Source organism: Thamnophis elegans, chromosome 3 (genome assembly GCF_009769535.1).
Source record: "Thamnophis elegans isolate rThaEle1 chromosome 3, rThaEle1.pri, whole genome shotgun sequence".
NCBI lineage: Eukaryota > Metazoa > Chordata > Lepidosauria > Squamata > Colubridae > Thamnophis > Thamnophis elegans.
This window is the reverse complement of record NC_045543.1, coordinates 130,117,007-130,139,674: the sequence shown is the minus strand read 5'-3', so window position 1 is coordinate 130,139,674 and position 22,668 is coordinate 130,117,007. Positions and strand designations below refer to the sequence as shown.

General features: G+C 40.0%; 1 protein-coding gene across 2 annotated transcripts in view; it reads left to right on the top strand.

The window, feature by feature from the left end:
• The window catches only part of RAI14 (retinoic acid induced 14), a 122,792-nt gene that overhangs the window by 84,212 nt on the left and 15,912 nt on the right, over positions 1 to 22,668 (top strand). For both annotated transcript variants that reach the window (XM_032213562.1, XM_032213563.1), the window contains exons 4-9: positions 11,212 to 11,300; positions 13,785 to 13,849; positions 15,484 to 15,541; positions 16,839 to 16,909; positions 18,831 to 18,937; positions 21,078 to 21,256. In XM_032213562.1, the coding sequence (XP_032069453.1) occupies positions 11,212 to 11,300; positions 13,785 to 13,849; positions 15,484 to 15,541; positions 16,839 to 16,909; positions 18,831 to 18,937; positions 21,078 to 21,256 (569 nt within the window). The remainder of the gene's footprint in view (positions 1 to 11,211; positions 11,301 to 13,784; positions 13,850 to 15,483; positions 15,542 to 16,838; positions 16,910 to 18,830; positions 18,938 to 21,077; positions 21,257 to 22,668) is intronic.

The window sequence follows — 22,668 nt, the reverse complement described above, 5'->3', positions numbered from 1 at the left end:
TCACATACAGATCAACAGCTCAGCAGCTCCCGTGTAGATGAAGCCCAAACATGGCTCTTTCTAGGAAGTTGAATATCTTTAAGAGTTTTTAAAATTATTGCCTGAAAGTATTGTAAAGGGACCAATTATTTATCACATACGAAGTATTTTTTTTTAAAAAAAAACTTCATTGGAAGCTGGAAGGGAATTCAGTGTGGAATGCATTGAATGGACTTGGTGTTAATGATTTATTTCTTGGCTTTACAATATATCCCACCTTTTCTCCAGAATGTGAGGATGGCATAGATAGCAGTTCTCCTTCAGTTTTCTCAACAACAAAACCTGTGAGATAATTTAGGATGAAAATGTTTGATTCAGAGCTACCAAGTAAGTTTTTGTGACTGGGTACCCACAGTCCAGTTTTCAACCACTTACAGCTAGTCTTTGACTTGCAACCACTGTGAAGCCCAGAATTTCGGTTGTAAGGATGCTACAACCAGTCCTAAATGCACAGCGGTTGCCAAGGGCCTGAAATCTAATTAATATAACTGTGCTAGGAGGGGTGCAACAGACAGAATTTTGACAATGGGCCATAAGTAGCTTTTTAAAACTTCATTGTAACTTCAAACAATCATAAAGTGACTGGTCATAAGTTGAGGACTATCTGTAATCATCATTGATTCCTAAACTACCTTTAAGAAAAGAATATAAATATAAATAGAATAGAATAGAATAGAATTCTTTAGTGGCCAAGTGTGATTGGACACCCAAGGAATCTGTTTTCTATGCATATGCTCTCAGTGTATATAAAATATATAAGTGATGAATCACGATCATAGTAATCATAAATAGAATAGAGTAGGAAGAGAAATTTGTGCTACAAGTTTCTTTTTCAAACGGAGTCGTAAATGTTGGTACTGGAAATGACCAAACTCACCCAGCATAAGGCCAACACTTGAAGTCTCACGTTGCAGATTGATAAAATTAGACTTGTGTTTTATGTATTTTGCAATTAGAATCCATTTCAAGATTGTAAAAATATTTGAAAGATAAGGAAGATGAGCCTGGATGGAAAGAGGGAAGATCCGTTGCCCGCACACACACACACACACACACACACACACACACACACACGAAAATATCTGGGGCAAACGTCTCATTCTCAAAAAGAAGGGAAGCACACACATTGAGACATGCGAAATTCTCTTACTCTCATAAATGTTTTAGGCCTAAGTGGTGTCTGTTTCTTAATCTTGTCTACCTTGTAGGGCTGACAGAATTGGAGCAATTCCTCTGAAAGGAAATATTTGTTACCTGCAAAGCACCAAATCATAATAATTGCATCTTTTGTCAGGCTTAGATATTGCAATACAATGCATCTCTTCCTTAGAATTTCCAGTTATTTCAGGAACAAGAAATAGCTTATTTCTGTGTATTGATAATACTGAAAGGATTTTTTAAAATAATTTTTTATTTATTTGCAAACATGTAAAATACACACACACACACACACACACACAAAACTTAGACGTACACCACATTTACACAGTACAATACGAACAGGAGCTTCCTGTTCTTTCTAATAGCAATTGCCAATCGATACCGCTCTCCTTATATTATTTCCCCTTTAGTATATTTCATTTGCATTTCACCATTCTTAACCCTCTTATTTTACTCATCTGTCTGCTATATTGGCTGATTACCTCTAGTAAATTTAAACCTCTTGGGTACATATATATGTGTTAATTCTCCTTAACGACTATTTTGGGGTTTTATTGTCTTCCTTCATTGATCCTTGTTTCTTTCCTCCATCCACCTATACCATTTATCCCATATCTGATAGTATTCTGATTCTTCTTTTCCCTGGATTTCTTTTGTTAATTTGTCCATTTCAGCACAGTCCATAACCTTTCTTATTATTTCATCTTCGCTTGGAATTAATTTGTTTTTGCATTTCTGGGCAAAGGCAATCCTCGCCGCCGTAATTATATGTAAAATTAAATATTGGATTTATTTTTTGTATTTCACAGTCATTATTCCTAGTAAAAAAAAACTTCGGGTTTCCATTCTATTTTGATGCCTGTTATTGCCTCTAGCCAATTTTTGATCCTTTTCCAAAAAAATTTAGCCTCCTCACAGGACCACCATAAGTGGCAATATGTTCCGTGTATTGATTCACATTTCCAACATTTTGGGGAAGTATTTGCTGAGATTTTAGCTAACCTTGTTGGTGCCAGGTGCCATCTATAAAACATTTTGTACTGGTTTTCCTTGTATGCAACTGATAGTGTCGTTTTTAAGTTTGTTCCCCCAAATTTTTCCCATTTATCTAATTCAATATTATAGCCAAAGTTCTGTGCCCATTTTATCATTGGTTCTTTCACGATTTCCTCTTCCATTTTATACTTCAAGAGAAATTTATATATTCTCCCTATCATCTTTCTATCTGAGCTTTGAATTATTTTATCCAATTCATGTGGTTCCATTTCGATGTCATATAATTTAGTATCATTATTGTGTTTAGTTTTGATTTGCAAGTAGGTTAACTATTTTTAACTCATAGGGCAGCAGTGTCTCCATTTGCACCTCACTTGGTGTCCAAGAGATTGGTGTACATTTAAGAATATAAGAAACTTAATTAAAAATGTATTGGAAGTTGGCAGGGTACATAACAAAACATCAATCTCAGTGCAGCATCCTTTTATTTCCAGGAATGTTTCTGAGCTCCATAGGTTCTTTTAGAAAATAGTTGGCTGCCTCCCAGGTCATTAGTAAAAGAAAAAAAAATAGTTCCACATGTTCAGGTTAAAAGAAAAAGTAAATTGAGATAGCTAAGAAAATCCTACTAGGGAAAACTACACAGGATTAGCTGGGCAGCATCCCTACCTGTTTGTCTGGATCTGTCAGGATTAGTGCTAATTGTTGCCTCTCTTTTTTGTTTTAAACCTGTAGTTAGGGATCAAGTTTCTGGAGATGTTCCATGTGCTCATTATGCTGATTTTTTAAAAAAACATCTTTTTGTAAATCAAAGTGGAACATGTTCTCAGGTTAGTTGTGTGCCTCGTAACTAAAATAATATATACTTAAGTTCATGTGACTGCACAGAGAGGTTTGCTTTTATCTAAACGTTCTCCTTCTTCCCACCCCCCATGATTTATCTTTAACAGAGTGAATTAATTTGTTAATATATTAACAGGGAATTTATTATTTGGAAGTAGAGAAATGTGTTTTTCCTTCCTGCTCCTCCTCCTGGAGGAAGGAATATCTTAATTCCAAAGTCACCTTTCCCTTTCTCTCTCCTCTCCTCCCCTTTCCTTTCCCTTTCCCTTTCCCTCCCCTTCCTCTTCCCCTTTCCTGCAGCTTTTCTTAAGGCCATGATTATAGAACCCATTTTAACTCTGGAAGTTTTCCACTTGCTTGCACATATACAGTGATGTGCGGTGAGGTTTATGCCTGGTGAGGCTCAGCTGGGCATCTCTTCAAAGACTCGCCAGCTCCAGTGGAGTTCCTTCCCAGCCTTTGGCGAAGCAGCTCAGCGGGGCAGCGGTCGGCCTCAGCGGCGGGGGGGGGAATTTGCATCATGGGAGCCGCCAAGTGCCCAGGTCTGCAGCAAAGGTGCTTGGTGGCTCCCGTGATGCAAAGTGCCCCGCCGCCCCCGGTGCCGCCGCCCGCCCACTGCCTCGGCCTGCGGCCACGGCTTCTCCAGGCTCTGCCGCTGGAAGTCCCGGATCGCCTCTGAGGGAAGGCTGAGCAAGAAGCAAAGGCGCTTGGCAGTTCCCGCGATGCCCATCTCCACAAGAAAGAAGCGAGGGCTTCTCCCGCCTGGCTCTTGCAAGGAAACCCCTAGCTAAGCGTTTTATGGCTGGCTGAAATGCGCGGACGTTTCCAGCCACCCACAGGGGGACTAGGAGGGAAGGGGTCGCTCCTCCGGAGTCTATCTAGCAGCAGCCCCAGGAGACACTCCCTCCAGAGAAGAATTGGGGCCACCAAAGCTCCCACACCCACCCACCTTTGGGATGCAAGAGACCGCAAGGCTTGCAGCAAAGGGAATCTGGACCCTGGGAAGGTTGGGGAGGGGTGAAGAGCGAGCCTCCTCCTTCTTCCCCACCCCTCTCTCCTCTGAAGCGCGCCCTCCTAAATAACCCGCCCAACGTAAGCTTGCTCAACTGCAACAACAAGGCATGATTCGCTGCTCCCAGATCAGGAAGTGGGAGACTCAGTGCCTCCTTTGCATATGAAATTTTTTGCTTTTTAACTCTTTCTTAACTTTTAAAAGGGGGAAAATTCCTTATGCAAAGGAGGCCCCGAGTTCTCTCGCCTCCTGCTTTGGTTAACACTAAGCAGACACCAAGCCACTGTGACTTGGAATCTGGTAGCAACTATCTTGGCTTTAATTATTTTTTTAAAATTCTTTAAAATTCTTTCCTTTTCCTGGGGAGACTGGTGAGGCCCCGCCTCCCTTGTCTCTAGTGACTGCACGTCCCTGCACATATACATATTTTCAATCTTAGTGCCCATATCATGTCTTGGTCTAACTCTGAAGAACAGTTCATTGTCCCAGTTGCAGAGTGTCTTTTTCCAGATGTGGAAAAATGTTACCCATTATACATTAGGGATAAACAACTGGTTTTAAACAAGCCAGCTTCAGAGCCCCATAAAGCAAGTTGTGTTTCAGATGAACTTTAGTTCATATTAACTGCAGTTTATTCTCTTTGGGTAACATAAACCACAGGCAATTGGTAATAAAACATTTTAAACTTCTCAGGTGCATTGAAGGAAGCCGGAGAGCCTGAGGTTTTCATGAAATACAGTATTTCTGTGAATAGGCAGTCATGATTTATTGAAATGTAGACAATGGTGATTAGTGGAAAAGGAGACATTCTGATGTCTTACTTGTGTCTGTAAAGAAGTAGATTTTTTTGAATTTCAGAATTATTCATGCTATAGTTATGGCGGAACTATAGGAACAAACTGGTCCTGAGTCATGTTGCATTTTGGCTTGATCTTAATTGGGATTGTTGTTATTTTTAACTGGTGCTTTGATTTTTTCCCCCTGTCAATCTAAACGGAGCTTTCTTGCCCTCATTCCAATTTGCAATGCAGAAGCTTGGGTCTCTGCCAGATGATCACCTAAAAATCTGATGTAATTTGCTTGGAATCATAGAATTGGAAAGGCCCTTTAATCAATCAATCAATCAGAATAGAGCTAGAAAAGGGACCTTGGAGGTCTCCTAGTTCCATGATGGAGAACTTATGGCACTCATGCCAGAGGTGGCAAGCAGAGCCCTCTCTGTGGGCTCGCGTTTCATCACCAGCTGCTCTTCTGGTTTCCGGCACACCAGTCAACTGGTCTTCGCAGGTGCCAGAGCATCGGAAAACGGTGTGAAAGACAACCTGGAAAAAGGCCTCCAAACTGCTCCAAAACAGGCCATTTTTTCAGGCTGAAAACAGCCCCAAAAATGGTCAAAAAAGAGGCATGCACATGCTGGCCAGCTGGTCTTCAGGTTTCCGGCACGCGCACATACACGCGTGTTCTGGTTTGGGCACTCAGTGACGAAAAGGTTCACCATCATTGTCTAGTCCAATCCTTTGCTCAATCAGAGGCCCTATGCCATTTCAGATAGGTGTTGTCCAGTCTTTCATTAAAAACCTCCAGTGATGAAGCACTCACTTCTGAAGACAAAGCTGTTCCACTGGTTAATTGTCCTGGCTGTTGGGAAGTTTCTTCTTAATTCCAGGTTGCTTCCCTCCTTGATTAGTTCCCATCCATTGTTTCTTGTTTTGCCTTCTGGTGCTTTGGAAAATAAGTTGACCTCCCCTTCTTCGTGGCAGCCCCTCAAATGCTGGAATACTGCCTATCATGTCACCCCTAGTCCTTCTTTTCTATCCAGATAGTTTTCAGTGAAAAACGTTGAATTGAACTGGAGTCTCTTAGCTCTACAGGTAGTCTCAGACTTATGACTACAGTTGAGATCAAAATTTCTGTTGCTAAGTGAGACATTTGTTAAGTGAGTTTTGCCCCATTTTACAACATTTCTTGCCACAGTTGTTAAGTGAATCACTGCAATTGTTAAGTTAGTAGCCCAGTTGTTAAGTGAATCTGGCTTCCCCATTGACTTTGCTTGACAGAAGATCACGAAAGGCACTGGGACACAGTAATCGTCATAAATATGAATCAGTTGCCAAGTTTCTGAATTTTGATCATGTGATCATGGGGATGCTGCAAAGATCATAACTATGAAAAAGAGTCGTAAGTTACTTTTTTCAATGCTGTTGCAACTTTGAATGGTGACTAAACAAACTGTTGTAAATCGAGGATTACCTGTAGTTAATTTACTCTCTTATATGAGTGAGACAACTCTTCACACCAAGATCAAGGAATGGGGGAAGATACTTACGTAAACGGATCCTAAGAAAGATCAGTCCCATGTTATTGCATCTCCTGGTTGAGTCATAATTGCATTAGAAGCCCAGCAGAATCTGTTGACTTTTCTGAAGTTATGGGACAAATGGAGACTTTAAACGAGAGAGGAAGTGAAAGACATTCACCTCTCTTGAAATGACACGAGCACATAAAACAGATCCGTCTCCATGGCAGCTGTCAAAGGGGCCTCTGCTTTGATAAATGGTTTGTTATGGTTTTAGGAGCGATAAGCCATGTAAAGAAATGCTTGTGGGGGTCTTGGTCTCTCGAGTTTTATCACTGCTGCTGGAGAGGCGCTGACATCATTGCATCTTTATTTCTGCAATTTCATTTGTCTGTGCAGAGAAGGGTCCATCAGGAAGCTTAGATCATTAACTTGTTGGCAAATTAATCCTGATTTCTTGAAAGAGTCCGAAGCATTGCATCATGAAAAGTCAAAGAAAGAGGGAAGAAATAATGCCGTTTTCAAGCCTCTAGTCCAGTGTGTGGATTTCAACTTCCAGAATGCCCTAGCCAATGGGGCATTCTGGGAGTCAAAATCCACAAATCTTCAAGCAGCCAACGTTAAAATAACAGTGCTGTAATTAATACTTTAGTTAAGCTTCATATGAAGCTATTGCAAACAAATATATCTGAATCAGTAGTTTATGTGAAGCTAGTGGTGTGCTTGGTAGCTTGGAATAGACTTTTGGGGCAGTGGTGAGTTCGCTAAACGTGCGAGCAGGAGGGCCCACGGGGCAAGTGGGAGGGCCCACAGGACAGGCGGGAGGGCTCACTTTCAAAGGAACTTAGAACTGGTTCGTTCTCTGTTTGAAGGCAGCACTACCGGTTCGGCACAAATCGGTCTGAACCGGTAGGAACCCATCACTGTTTTGGGGGTCCTTGTAGCAACTACTATCTGTGTAGCAGAGTTCCGGCCACAAAAGTTCATTTGCCAAGGATATGAGGAGCAGTTGATTTGATGGCTTTTGATCACCTCCTCTGCTAGTGTCTAGATGACACTAGTCTAGAGACTAGTATCATCCATGAGCTGAAAAAGTTCCTAAAACACAAATAAAGGAAAATATTTGTAGCTCAGGGTTGAAATGAGGGATCCTTGTTGATCTCTGGGCTTGGTTGTTTCCTTGCAGACATTTCATTACCCAAACGAAGTAATCAGCACTGATGATGTTACCTACTTTGGGTAATGAAACTTGTGCAAGAAAACAACCAGGCTCAGATAGCACCAAGAACCCCTCAGATCCTCAAATCTCATAGAGTTTGAGAGTCTCATCCTGACTGAGATCTTATGTAAAAAAATAAAAATTCTTATTTGAGGAATAAGATTGGGTGATGATGTGAGATTTTATTTTAATATTTTATTAAGACAGTGTTTCTCAACCTTGGTGACTTTTAAGTCCTGTGGACTTCAACTCCCAGAATTCCCCAGCCAGCTATGCTGGCTGGGGGATTCTGGGAGTTGAGGTCCACAGGACTTAAAGTCCCCAAGGTTGAGAAACACTGTATTAAGAGGTTGCCCTTCCTAGCATCTGCAGCAAAGCATTCTATAACTCAATCTCTGGCAGCTCTCATCAGTAATTTGACTCCACTGATAAATCTGGTTAGGAGGTCTTTAGACCACCTACTCTATGGTGCGAAAATAGATTTCATTATCCATTATGCGGCCCTCCAAATAATTTTTGCATTATGAACAAGTAAAGTACCTTTTACCTGGTCTTTTAAATTCCAGAAAGGGAAGTTCATGTATATTATGCACATTTTACCAGCAACCTTTTTGTTTGTCTCTAAAATTCATTACAGTGAAATGTGTTACACTTGGCACAGTTTCTTTCACAAACAGAGAAGTTGGCATGAAGATTAAATCTGTCACAGCTTTAGCCAAACTGTTGCTATGCAAGTATTTTAATTAAGGCAGATACGGCTGAAATATAAACTCTCCTGAAGTGTGGTTTTCACGTTTCTACGACAAGATATTTCTGTCTTACATATGTCTTTTGATTCTAATATATTTTAGTTTGTTTGGAGATTTATATTGTGTTCTGTCTTAGCAAGCTGGGCTGTTGGTGAGAACGTGGTCTTTTTCCCCCCTCACCATCCATGTTTAAATACTTTAGGGAACATTTCTTGGAAACAAACTGTTTTAAAAATTCATCCTGTTGGTGTCTTGATAAACAAGTTTGTATTCTTGGTACTTATTTCTCATTTACAGTAAAAACATTCTTTTCAGTGAGTTCTAATTTATTTCATAAATTCCTTTGTTTGTGTGTAGCACGAAGTTGCTTGGGTGAATTGTGTTCATGTTTGAAAACACACTACTATAAAAATCAAAGGTTCTCACAAGCCCAGGTTTGTCATGTTGTGTGCACTAGGAATCAAAGGTGGTATTCAGCCAGTTCGGACCGGTTCAACCGGTAGCGGAGATCGCAGGCAAGCATATATTTTAAAATAAACCAGATTTTAGCTTGCAATTTTTATTGGAGTTTAATGTTTTAATGTTTATTTACTTGTGTACATAAACCATTCGGCATATAAGATAACGTAGAAATCATAGTGATATCTGTTTGGAGAATAGAATTGGTTTGGCAACAGGATATTCAGAATGATATGTTTGGAGTGGTGTTCAGAATAGCATTTAGACTTGTATACCGCTTCACAGTGCTTTGCAGCCCTCTCTAGGCGGTTTACAGAATCAGCCTATTGGCCCCAACAATCTGGAACCCCCTTTTTACCAACCTCGAAAGGATGGAAGACTAAGTCAACCTTGAGCCTGATGAGATTGTCTCAGCTAGGTGGCTCAGTGGCTAAGACGCTGAGCTTGTTGATCAGAAAGGTCGGCAGTTCGGTGGTTCAAATCCCTAGTATAGGTCTCCTTCGTGAGCAGGGGGTTGGACTAGATGACTTTAAAGGTCCCTTCCAATTGTTGCCAAATTGCAGACAGCCGGCAGGCAGCAGTAGTAGCCTGCAGAACTACACTCTAACCACTGCATCACCGTGGATATATTCCCAGTGTGCACAGAGAGAGAAAAACCTGCCTCTACCTACAATCAAACTCACAGCCTCCTGATTGTGAGGTGAGAGCGCCACCTCTAGGCCACCGCACCACTCCAAACCTATCATTCTATGTCTGCTGAACAAAACTCCTCACTGGTGTTGGGGAGGTCATCCGGCCATTAAAACACTCTGCTAGCTCCATTCAATTACCAAGACTCCCACCTCGCAAGGGATTATGGGATCGTTCAATGACGATGATGATATTCAGAATGATACGTTTCATTGGAACTCAGGATGTAGTGCCATACAGTTTCAGCATCCTGGTTATATTTGTATATAGACTTAGATCAGTGGTGCTCTCTGAACTTGGTTATTTCCTTGTAGTTGTCTTTAGTACTTTGCTTGCACTCTGTTTGCACTGGAGAACATCTGCAAGAAAGTGGGGAGTGGGGCTTGCTTTCTGTTTTATATACAGTAGCTTGACCTGCCAGTATTGGCGGGACTGATGTTTTCTCCTTGATAGTTCCTTGATTAGGCTTTTGTTTATCTGAGTTGGTAAGTTCCTTGATTAATGTAATGTTTACTGCTTGACTGATTGCCTGGTGTTAATCTTTGAGTTAACCCTTGCTTATCTGGGTGTTGATTGCCAGATGAGGGGGTGTTCCGGTTATGTGAACATTTTATTTCTGATTTATACCAAAATTCTGCAGAGAATTGTGTATTTCTTTAGGAAGGAGAGGTAAGTATCCTTTTTCCATAAGATTCCAGAGGTCTGTAATCAATGGATCTTTTTGATTGGGAGTTTTTGTAATGTTGAAATGTCAAGTATTTTTAATGTGCAGTTATAACTAGGGTCAGAATAGGCATTTCACAATCATAAACATCCTGGTTTTTTAAAAAAGTTTTAACTAAGTTATTCTGAAAGCCTCCCCTCCCCTTAGACTTTTGTAGGACTATAATCTTTTTTTTCTTCCTGTTTGAAATGTTTTAATGTGGAAGACTTTTAACTCACCCTAGAGTTAATTTCTCTCCTTGGCTATAAACAAAGTTGGTGGTCGTAACAGATCATCGGAGTGAAGTTTCAGATCTTTGTTATACTGAAAATTACTAACTGGTTTATTTATTTTTACTGATTTTATTAATGAAACCTTTAGCTGCTTGCCATTATTCCTAAAAGCTTCCAAAAGTGCTTATTATAAGGTACTAAGAACGTTTTTGAGAGGCATCTGCTCTAAGCTTTTTAATTATGATTTTTTATGAGCATCATTCTGTTAAGTGGGTCAAACTGGGCCTGGGGAAACCTAAATGTACGTCCTTCCTTGGCTCTGAATTGTATTGGGTGACCCTGAGGCATTCAGTACTGTCTTGCAGTTTAATTTCCATCTTCACTGTGAGCACAATTCCTTGAGTTCCTAGAATTAAAGTAGGAGATAACATCAGTGGTGAAATTCATTCTTTTTTACTACCGGTTCTGTGGGCCTGGCTTGGTGGGTGTGGTGTGGCTTGGTGGGTGTGGCAGGGAAAGGATACTGCAAAATCTCCATTCCCACTCTATTTCAGGGGAAGGATACTGCAAAATCTCCTTTCCCACCCACTCTGGGGCCAGCCAGAGGTGGCATTTGCCGGTTCTCTGAACTACTCAAAATTTCCGCTACCAGTTCTTCAGGACCTGTCAGAACCTGTTTGATTCCATCCCTGAGATGCATATATTATTCAAGCAAACTCTTTCTAAGGCAAAGATCAATGTGATCCACCAACAACATTTCCTTTTCACTTATTATGGAACTGGCTAAAGACATTATCATTCTTTCTTTCAGCTTCCATCTTGCTGCCTCTAAAGGATATAGTGAATGTCTCAGGCTTATGATTTCACATGGTGCAGAGGTTACAATCCTGGATGGAACAGGTACTCAAATTATCTGTTTAATGTGAAAAGATATGACGTTTGTATGCATGCATGTGCGCGGATGGGCATATTCCTCCGACATTCTTTGATTTCGCGGCACATAGCTTTTGTAGAAGCAGAGGGAATGGTTTTTAGGAACAGAAGGAAGAATCACTGCCAAGGCAACAGTTGGATAAAGAAAATCTGAGCCCAGGCCAAACTGTTATGTATGCAAACATCTCAGACAAGTTTCTCTGAGTTCACATGAAGTGTTCTGACCCAGGCTTCCTAAGAGCATGAAGCAAACTCCTTGTCCTGACAAAAAAAACCTTTTATTAATTTTCTGTGAATTCTGCTCAGTCTTTCAAGGGAGGATTTACAGTCACAGACCTTATATGGCTTGGAGAGCTGCCAGGACCTTATCTGCAAAACTTGGCAAGGAGTCTCTGAGAGTCACGAACCAATTAAGCGAACTAATTGTCTCCTGCAAACTCCCCTCCCCTTTCACTCCTCTTTTATTTCCTCTGGGAGGGGCCATTCATCGTCCACCTGTGGCTTTACTCCCAAGTCGACCCCTGTTCTTTAGCTGTTCCCTTCGTCTGGTAGCTCTGCACATGCGCACACTGGGAACAGGCTCCAGCTGTTCATCTGCCTCATTGATGTGTGACTCTGAAGGCAGCTGATAACTGGCATACAGCTCTGGGCCCCCTCTCTGCCTCCAACACAGAGCCCTCATCAGAACCTTCTCCACACTCAAGGACTGGCCCCAACCTCCTCACTGTCCGAATCTGCTGCCAGCTTTGCTGGTTGCTGGCGGGCCACAACAGTATCATCTGTTGATCAGGAGTTTAGACAGCCATGCTCTTTTGCTGGCGGGCCACAACACAAAGAAGGAGAGAGAGGCACATTCTGACTTGCTAGATTTTGTATAATAAAATGTACTATAAATTTACATTGAAAGTAGTATTAGGCTTAGTTTGGTTCCTTAGCTTCCTTAGTCTGGTCTACCTTGAAAGGTTGACTTCTACCTACTTTAGTCTAGTACCCTCCAGGTACATTCATTTCCAGCCAACCTGCCCGCCCATCCCATGTTACTTAAATACATCTGAATACTCCAAAATTAAGCAAGTCTGTGGATGTGGTTGAATTGACACATGGATATATACGGATGTATGGAGATAAGTTCAGCATTCCCATATCTAGTGCTGCACAGGTATGTTAGACTAGAGCAGTTAATTGAACATTTGAGTTGCAGCCAACACTTCTGGAGACTGCAAGAATGAGAAAGGCTGCCTTGTGCTAAAGCATTATTCCTTTTCTGGTAAATATTTGTTTTCTGATTAATAGCAGCTTTCCAGTATCTCAAATTAAGCTCCCCAGTTGACTTAACCAGAAATGGCATGAACTATACTCTGTTGTTGTTGTTGTTGTTGTTGTTGTTGTTGTTATTGCATCCTGCTCATGAGTTCTACATCTGTATCTGCTCTGCCCCACAACCCTATTTTGTTTTGTTTATTTTGTTTTCTTTGGGATATACCATAATTTTTAGGGCTTTGGCCAATTTATCTTTCCTTGGTTGGTTCTTTCAGTACTATTTGGTATGACAGGAGAGAGAGGCTTGCTCCAGGTCCCATCTGCTAGAAAGCATCATTTAGCAGGGCCCAGCAGATGAACTATTTGTGCCATGACACATATCCATCTTAAGGAACATTACCTTTCTGGAGATTCTACTTATCTATCTAGCCATCCATCCATCTCACTTTTAAACAGCCCACCTTCCTCCCAGAGTTATACGAGTGACATAAGCAGACCCAGACATAATCAACAAATGTACTAATATTCTCTTCCCTACCTCCAAAAATAAGTACATGTTACCATTAAATGAGAACAAAAAACATCTGGCTTCATCCATTTGTACTTGGTTTAAACCTTGTTTAAATGCTACGTAGACATCTTACAGAAAGAGATGGGCTTCAGAGAATCTGAAGGAAACCTAAGAGCAGGCTATAATTTGTCTGCAGAAAATCTGCCCTCAGATTTCAGTATTTGTACAATGTGGGTTGGCTAACAGATATGTTGGGTCCAGTCACAGTAATCATAGCTGCATTTAGTTTGTTCATTAGATGTATATGGACATCCATCTCAACCACATGATTCTTGGTGGCTCACAATATTAAAGATAATAAAGCCACAATTTTTAAAAAGCCACATAAAGTATATAGCCAGCCAAGAAAAAACTACAAAAACATCATACAGTCGACACAACCAGAAACATCATACAGTCGACACAATGCGCTCTACCAGAAATCCAGGGGTTCAAGCACAGAACCAAGTCATCAAGGCTCTAAGATTGGGACCATTCTATTATATTTCATCAGTATGCTTCAGATTTTTAATATAAAGACATACCCACTTAATACTTCAAGCTAAGGTTTTGAACAATATTCATTTCATTTTTGGTACTGTTTTCAATGGGCCTGAAATAATTATGAAATATTTACATAGGGCACAATGCTTTGCATCTTGCGGCCAAGAATAACCATGTTGACTGCGTCAAGAGACTTCTTCAGGTAAGGTGCTTTATATCCCCTCCCTCTGGGCCCAACCCTTCTGGTTTTCTGATTAAATGCCAGTCTACATTAAGCTTCTCTGTAAGTAGCCAATTAAATGAATTTAAGAGTTTCCAACAGGGTCTATCTAAATCAATGAATTATTTTAAGTCCAGGGCTTGTGAATAAATCCTTAGATTATGTGGTTGTTTGCTGCTTTCTTTTGCACCGCAGTTTAATGGTGCTCTCACTAAGATGCCTACTCTACATTTTCTTCCTGTTTGTATGAGCTGGTAGGTAAATTCACATAAAATGCCATATAATTGCATGTACTGGGAGTGGTAAATGTTGACTTTTAACATCTGACGAGAATTATTTGATGTCAGGCTAGAGAATAAGAAGAGCTGCAATTGCCTAAATAAATTGTTTGTTGTGAGAAGTGCTAGATTTGTTAGTTAAAAGTAGCGGTTGTCCAGTTTCTTCACATTTGATAGCAAAAAGCTTAAGCCATGGATCAAGCTCTTCATTTTTACAATAGGGTGGGAAAATCTTCTTGGCTGGATTCTAGTATAGACTCACACAATTAGAAGTTGGTATCAGATTTATCTACAGTTTTCTACTTTTCCCAAAGTGGTACACTACAGAATGAGATGGAGACAAAGGCACTCTCTAAAATCCAATATATTGGCTCCTGTGAATGGAGTTCAGTCCTCTGTCTAATGTTGTAATATCTGCCCTCCTTTCTAATTCAGTAAACTCACCATAGTCTTTAATTAGCATTTTTGGATAGGACTGATATACAGAGGGCATAAAACCACCTACTAAGTTCAGAACTGACATTGTACTCAGAAGTTAAGCAGGCATGAACTTGGTTAGCACTCAAATAAGAAATCTTTAGGAAATTCCAACACTTGTAGCCAGTCCAATCTGAAAGCATGCTGGAACAGACCAGTTACATTAGAAACACTGTAGACTTCCTACAGTAAGAGAACCGAAATCTCTGACAGCACCATTTGTCCATGTATTTTTCTTTTGCTAGAAATCTAAATGGTTTTTTCAGTCAAAGATAGACCTTTTTCTTTTATTAAACATTTAGTAACATCGACAGCCGAGGTGGCGCAGTGGTTAAATGCAGCACTGCAGGCTACTTCAGCTGACTGCAGTTCTGCAGTTCAGCGGTTCAAATCTAACCGGCTCAGAGTTGACTCAGCCTTCCATCCTTCCGAGGTGGGTAAAATGAGGACTCGGATTGTTGTTGGGGGCAATATGCTGACTCTGTAAACCGCTTAGAGAGGGCTGAAAGCCCTATGAAGCGGTATATAAGTCTAACTGCTATTGCTATTGCTATCTTAATTGCTCACATCTGTTTTTGACATGTCCTTTCTTAGTTTCAACCAATCAAAAGCAAATTGCTTCACCTATTGCAGTCTTGCAACTAAGTGGTGTTGGATGATCAAGCTTGGAAAATGGATTTAATCCCTTTCTAAAAACGTTCAGTTTAATTTTGTCCTGAACATCGAGTTAATCCTGGATAACTCTCAAAAGTAGTTTGATATTCACACCAAAAACTTTACTCCCGTACAGTGTAGCAGTCTAACTTTCAAAATCCTTTGTGTTCTGTATTTTACTAAAACTTCTTTTTTCTTATTCTACAGTCCAAATGTCCAGCGGAGAACACAGATAGCTCGGGAAAAACCGCTTTACACTATTCAGGTATTACATAATCATCTTGCTTCCATTCATTAACATAAATCTAGTATAATTTGTGCCTTCTGCTTAAAGTTCAGTAAGAACTTTGACAAACAAGAAGGACAAGACCAAATTGAGTACATCAGGTCACTAATTATCTTAATTACTTTCATTATATTCCCAAAGTAAAGACATGATTGAATGAGGTTTAGTGAGTAAATTTCCAATGGAACCTGATAGAGGTAGTCCTCACTTACTCACTATTTGTGAAGGACTGAAATAACAATGGTGCTGAAAAGATAATGTTATTTATTTATTAAATTACAACCTTTGCAGTGTCCTTCAATCACGTGATTGCTGTTATAGTTGCACTATCCTGGGAAAACATCAGGCTGCTACATTAATGTGCTATATGCTCTGAAACATCCTTTTGACTTCAAATCTGAAGTACTGCATAGTTCTAGCAACAAATTATGGTCTAGCCCATGAAAATGTGAGAAATGTAGTCACCTGGTGCAGCTCCACACTGAGTGACCTTCTAAAAGGACTTTAAAAAAGAACTAGACAACCCATGGCCCATTGGGTCATTGTTTCAGAGATACTTCTTTACCTAAACCAGGGGTGTCAAAACTCGCGGCCCACGGACCGGATTCATCACTTGCTGGCCACGCCTATGCCTGTTTTAGTGAAAGGGGGGGAAGTCGTGATACATCATGTGACACCACTGTCAGTTTGAGACCCCTGACCTAAACAGACAAGCAGAATGACAAGAGATGGGCAAAAAAGCTGTGGAAATGGGAGCGACTTCCAAATTTCTGCTGGCTTCCCCATTGAATTTCCTTAGGAGAAGCTGAGAGGGGACGTTGGAAATTTAAGATTTAAGATTTAATTTATTTGTATGCCGCCCTTCTCCAGGAGGGACTCAGGGCAGCGAACAACTCAAAAGGGGAAAGGGGATACAAACACAATACACGTAATTAAAATACACAAGAGTCATACAGCCATACAAGTCGAGAGGGGAGGGGAACTCATCAACCCCAGACCTGCCGGGGAAATGATGATCGTGGATCTGTAACTGATAGCTGGAATGCAACGATGCTAAAACAGCCAAAACCTCTCCAAATTTTAATCCTAATATAGGAGTTACAGGTTTTGGGTTTTGAACACATTCTTTAAGTTAGCCCATTTGAGGTGTGTTGGTTCAAAAATTGTTGCCTGTTACACTGTTTTGCTCAGTTGAATGTTACAAACTAACAAACAGGTGAATTTTAAGAGTATATACTGCAGATCTAATATTACAATTCTTCCCCCCCCACTTAAGCTGCCCAAGGCTGCCTTCAAATAACTCAGCACCTGTGTGAACACAAGTGTCCACTTAACATCAAAGATCAGGTATGTAATTATGATTTCACTGGCAATTATTTTATCCTATTAAGCTTTTAATTGCCTTTCAGTTCCTGAAATATTATTAAAACCTAGTCAGCAATTTTGTTTGGTGTTCTTTATTCTACTATTTTTTAATAATTTTGCAGCAAAGAGGTATGTCCAGTTGAAGATATCCCAACATAGATATTTATAGTTACTAATTGCACTTTCAGAACTGCTGTTATTAACAAGAAAGCATTGTTAAGCCATCTGCTATATAAAGTATCAGCTAGCTTTTACTTTGATATCTGGTTCTGTCCCAGGATCAGAAATTCAGAAGGCATAAATGAGAAATGTTCATCTAAGTATTAAAAGGATAACATTGCAATAAGTTTCATAATTAGAGGCAAGTTTGATGGTGTATAACAACTGGCAGTTGTGGGTCATATTTATTTCCATCTGATGACTATTGCCATTGTAACTTCTTTATTTATGGTGTTCTTATTCCATGTCTGAGCTATCTTAACTTCATTAAACTTCTTGGTTCATTTTTCTTACTTGTTTTATATAAAGCAATCCATTCAACTCTATTCAGAGAAAGAAGATTGAAATTAGCTTTCCAGCAAAGCTGGACTGCCAGTTCTTTTAACAATACCTTTATGCATAAAGAGCAGCAATGATGACAATCTCACAAAACTTTTTGTTTAGTTCAGGGGTATCAAACTGGTGGCCTGCGGGCCGGATACATTACATGCAGGCCACACCCACCCCAGCTCCGCGAATAGGAAAAATGCTGGGAAACTTCATGTGACTGCAATGTGTCATGGCGAGTTTGACACCCTTGCTTTAGTATTACTTTTCAACCCAGTAACTAGGTGGTTGTTTTGTTGAGTTTCAAGTTATATACACCAGTCCCCTGAGCATGAGAGCAGCAGGACCAGTTTGGAGGTTCTGCTTAGGTTGGTAGATGACAATATTAAGTCAACTTATCTGGTTTGAAGATAAGCAGGAGCACACCTGGTTAGTACCTGGACAAGACACTTATCAGATAAGACCAGAGACCCTCTTCTGACCACCCATGGTCTCCAAAAATAACAATAAATATACACAACACCTGAAATGACCTCATGTTTCCATGTGTATTACTGTAGGATGGGTGACAATTCTATGACAATGGGTAGGATAGATTTCATTCAAGAAAGATATGTAACGTTTGGGTACAAAAGGTCATTGAGATAAGATTATAAAGCTGCATATCATGGATAAGATTTTTAATTGAGCTCTGGGTTTTTTATTGGAATGCTTCTTGTTGGTTTGTTTTTTAAAGTAATACATCTATTTTAGGGGTTAGGCTACAGTTGTAACATGTACTCAAAATGACAAAAAAAACCTATCCATTTTTTTTCTGCAGTCGAGGCTTTCTGAAGATAGCAAGTGAAGGGTTCAGGATCACATGTAACCCTAGGACTGAAGGTTGCTCATGGCATGCGGTAGCAGAACCACTTCTACACTAGACTTTTGATAACTGATGAAGTGTATAGAGTTTCTACACAGCTAGCTTCTAAATAAGGATTATTCCATTGTTTCCAGTTTCTGGATGTTTCCAACTTAGCAATAGCAATAGCAGTTAGACTTATATACCGCTTCATAGGGCTTTCAGCCCTCTCTAAGCGGTTTACAGAGTCAGCATATTGCCCCCACAGTCTGGGTCCTCATTTCACCCACCTCGGAAGGATGGAAGGCTGAATCAACCTTGAGCCGGTGAGATTTGAACCGCTGAACTGCAGATAACAGTCAGCTGAAGTGGCCTGCAGTATTGCACCCTAACCACTGCGCTACCTCGGCTCTATAACTTCTGTGGTGCACATCTTGTTATAAATGTGTTGGAATTCTTTGGGTTCAATTGAATAATTAATAGGTTATAATTTTGTTTCAATGTTTTCTCCAGGATGGAAATACGCCTTTCTTCCTGACAGTACAAAATGGCCACTCTGAAGTATGCAAATACCTTCTAGACCATGGGGCAGATGTCAACTCCCGGGACAAAAATGGAAGGTAGGATGAAATGGCATGTTCCCAATCTTCTTTAGCAGTAACTAGAAGTCTGTCACTCCTAGTCACTCCATCAGAATATTTTTTCTAGAGTAGGATTGAAATCAAAAGACAAATAGTATTTATTTATTTATTTATTTATTTTATTAATGGGATTTATATGCCGCCCAATCCCGAAGGACTTTATAATGTTAAGTAAGCTCCCCATTGGGAGAGCGAGTACGTTCAGAGAAACGTTGTTAGAGTTGTGTTGGAGAACACACAAACCAGCATACAGAGACACTGCAGTTTAAATAGGCTTTTACTTTCGTGGAAATAGAGGTATCATAGTCTATCAAACAGTCCAAGTCATACACAGATAAGACAGTCAGTCATCAATGTCTTTCAGTTAAGGGATAATCCAAATAACATAGTCCAGTATCATATAATCAGTCCAGTAATCAAAGTTTGCTAACAGTTGCAAAACTTACAATAGCTCATGGCACTTCCAGATCAGCCCAGCATCTAACAAATAGAGAGAGAGCTAACAGACATTCTGGCTCCCTCTTATGGCCGATTGAGGAAATACAGCACCCAATCACATTTTACAGTATGCTTTAAAGAAACAGGTACAACATTGTTACATGATTTATATATTGCCAACCCAACCGTTAGAATTATATTCCTAACATATAAGATTTACATGAGAATCAAACTTAAGAGATACATTTATATCCTTTCCAAATATTTGCCGATTTCCTCAATCAAGTAGGAAGGGAATCTTACTCTTTTGCTATGAGAAAAATACCGATATTCCCTCAGTTCGCCCATTGAAGCTTCTCCTGAGGCTTCAATGTAATTAAACAACGTATATTTATACATATTAAAGACACATGAAGTAGTACATCATGTTTTATAAAAGGCAAAACTTCCCTAGTGAAATACACAAGAAACATTTTCTCATAACCTGTGTGTGGGAAATGTTTCAGCTTGTCGTAGCTATCCATGGTCTTTCTATCATCAGACACAAAGTATACAAAGGTACACAGTGCCAAAAATCTATAGACAGAGGATAAAGTTTGTTAATTGCCGATAATCATGGCACATACAGTATAATCCCCTGTTCTGGCATGCATCTAGATAGTAGTTGTTGAGGCATGTTAATGGGAAGTGTTGGTTCTCACTTGCTCTCCTCTGAGTTTCTGAAAGGCATCTCGTTGGCCATGGTAGATAGACAGGACTTTTCCTGACCTAGTAGGCCAATGTCAAAATATGTTGTGTGATATTACATATGATTGGTATGGGATCCTGTCCTTTAGAGATATCTTGTCCAGCCGGGCACGGTTGTGGGCATGAAATGGGCAACCTTTCCCTGTATAGATGTTTTGAATTGCAGTTTTCATTAGCTGTACACAGCATGTTGTAAGAATTGTAGTCCAACACATCAGGAGAGTTCCAAATTGGGAAAGGATTACATGAGGAAGGCAATATTGGCACTGCACATTTTAAAACTACATGTATTCCAAGCAAAATCTCCTTCACTTGAACTTGTGACTTCATCCAAGTCATTTTTATTTTTATTCTTTTTGCAACAAAATGGAAATCTTTTGCCATGTTCTCCTTCTGAAAAAGAGTTTGTTTGCTTATTTTGGTTTCCCCGATTATTCTATAGGAGCCATGAGATTTCCTAATGATCTTTCATCAAAAACATCAAAAATACAGGAATATATATATAACTATATATATAACAACTTGGTACACAGTTGACTTACTCTCTGGAAAAAAAATATTGTGCGGATAAGACACCCCTAAAACCCCTCAGTGTGTGTGTGTTCTGTTAAGATACAGCCTGTTGTGCCTTAAAATGGATTCTACTGTACTATCATAAAATGGTTTCTACTGTGCAGCACAATGGAGTTGCCATGGTAACAGTTTCACAGTACTCCACAAGGGTGCTCCCTCTGAAATTATGTTTAGCTAGACATTTTCCCCCTATGAATAAATACCCGGGCAATACCAGGTTATAGGCTAGTATATAATATCAGCCTACACGTATCTTAGGCTGATCTGGGGTGGTATCACATATCTTCAGTTACTCTGGGGCTGTATCACCTTGCCATAGGCTCACGCTCCCCTTCATGGTTAGTTTTCTTAATTTCTGTAGAACTGCTTTGATGCTGGCCTGTGAAGCTGGAAACCTGAGCATTGCCGAAATCCTAATCCAAAAGGGGGCAGAAATAAATTTGGCAGATGCCCTTGGACACAATGCCCTACATTACTCCATGCTTTCTGAAAATACAGGAATTCAGCGTCTCCTTCAATCCAAAATGGTTCAAGATGCTGGTATGTGGATGCTTCTTAAATACTTCCTAAAATATACAATGAGGCCATATAGGTAGTGTATAGAGTGCAGTCCCATTGTCCCACTGTCATGTGATCACCACTTATGAACTTCTGCTGGCTTCTCCACTGATTACTAGTCAAAGACTAGCATTGAAGGTCACAAATGGCAAACCCTTGACCACAGGATGCCGCTTGCAATGTTGTAATTGCAAGTCAGTTGCCAAGCACCCAAATTGTAATCTAATGACTGTGAAAATGATGGTTACAACTATGAAGATTTTATGTCTAGTGAACATACTTAGTTATGTATCTTCCCCCCTCCCCTTTGTCTGGAAGATGGCTCTTTTAGCTTTTAATCTGTCTGCCTCTTCGTTCCTCCACCCTTTTCTAATTCTTCTGACCAATTCCTCTTCCTTCCTGTTGCAGAGGGGTTCTTCTCCCCCTCCCACCCCCCCAAAAAATTCAATATTTTAAATATTTAATAGGCCCATTAAGAATGTCTCTTGTTAAATTTTCTTTTTTGTACTGTGCTTTTAAAGTCTGTTTAAGCTGAGGTAGCTCTGCATCTGCAGATAAACTTAAGCTGTCTTTTTTTTTTCAAAAGAAAAAAAAACCTTGTTAGTCTGTCTGACAGAAGAAAAGATGCTGACTCAGCCATCTTATGTATCTACATAAATCTTCTTTGTTGTACAGTGGAGTAATTAAATGCCATGGAGTACGGTGTGTCTCTAGTGTTATACTTGGATTGCTTCTTCCTTCACACTCTCAGTGTGCATAATAAAATAGTCAAGGCTTGAAAATATAAATGTAAGTAGGATTTTTTTACACATCTGGTGTAAATTATCGATGTGATTCCAAACAGGTGTCTATATGATATGGTTAAAAAAAATAGTCAAAGAGAAACCATAAAGTTAAAGTTCTACCTGTCTCATATGTGCATTGCACCTCTGTAGCTTCTATCTTGACTTTTTTTTTTTAACATATCCTGTGGACCCCCAACTCCAAACGTCTCCATTTGCACCTCAAGTTATACTGAAATCAGGAAATTGACTAAAATAATGCTAAGCTTAGGGCTGTGATTGTGAACTATGGCATGTGTGGCAAAAGCCCGTTTTCAGGCCGTTTTTAGGCTTTAGGGCTGTTTTTTGGGTCATTTTCAGGCTGTTTTTCGGGGCCATTGTTCCGGATTATTTTGAGGCTGTTTTGGGGTCATTTTCAGGCAGTAGTTCCGGGCCTTTTTCGGGCAGTTTTCAGGCTGTTTTTCCGGCCGTTTTCCAGCCATTTTTCGGGGTCATTTTTGGGGCCATTTTCAGGCTGTTTTTCCGGCCGTTTTCAGGCTGTTTTTTGGGCCATTTGGGGGGTTGTTTTCAGGCTGTTTTTGAACCATTTGGGGCAGTTTTCAGGCCATTTTT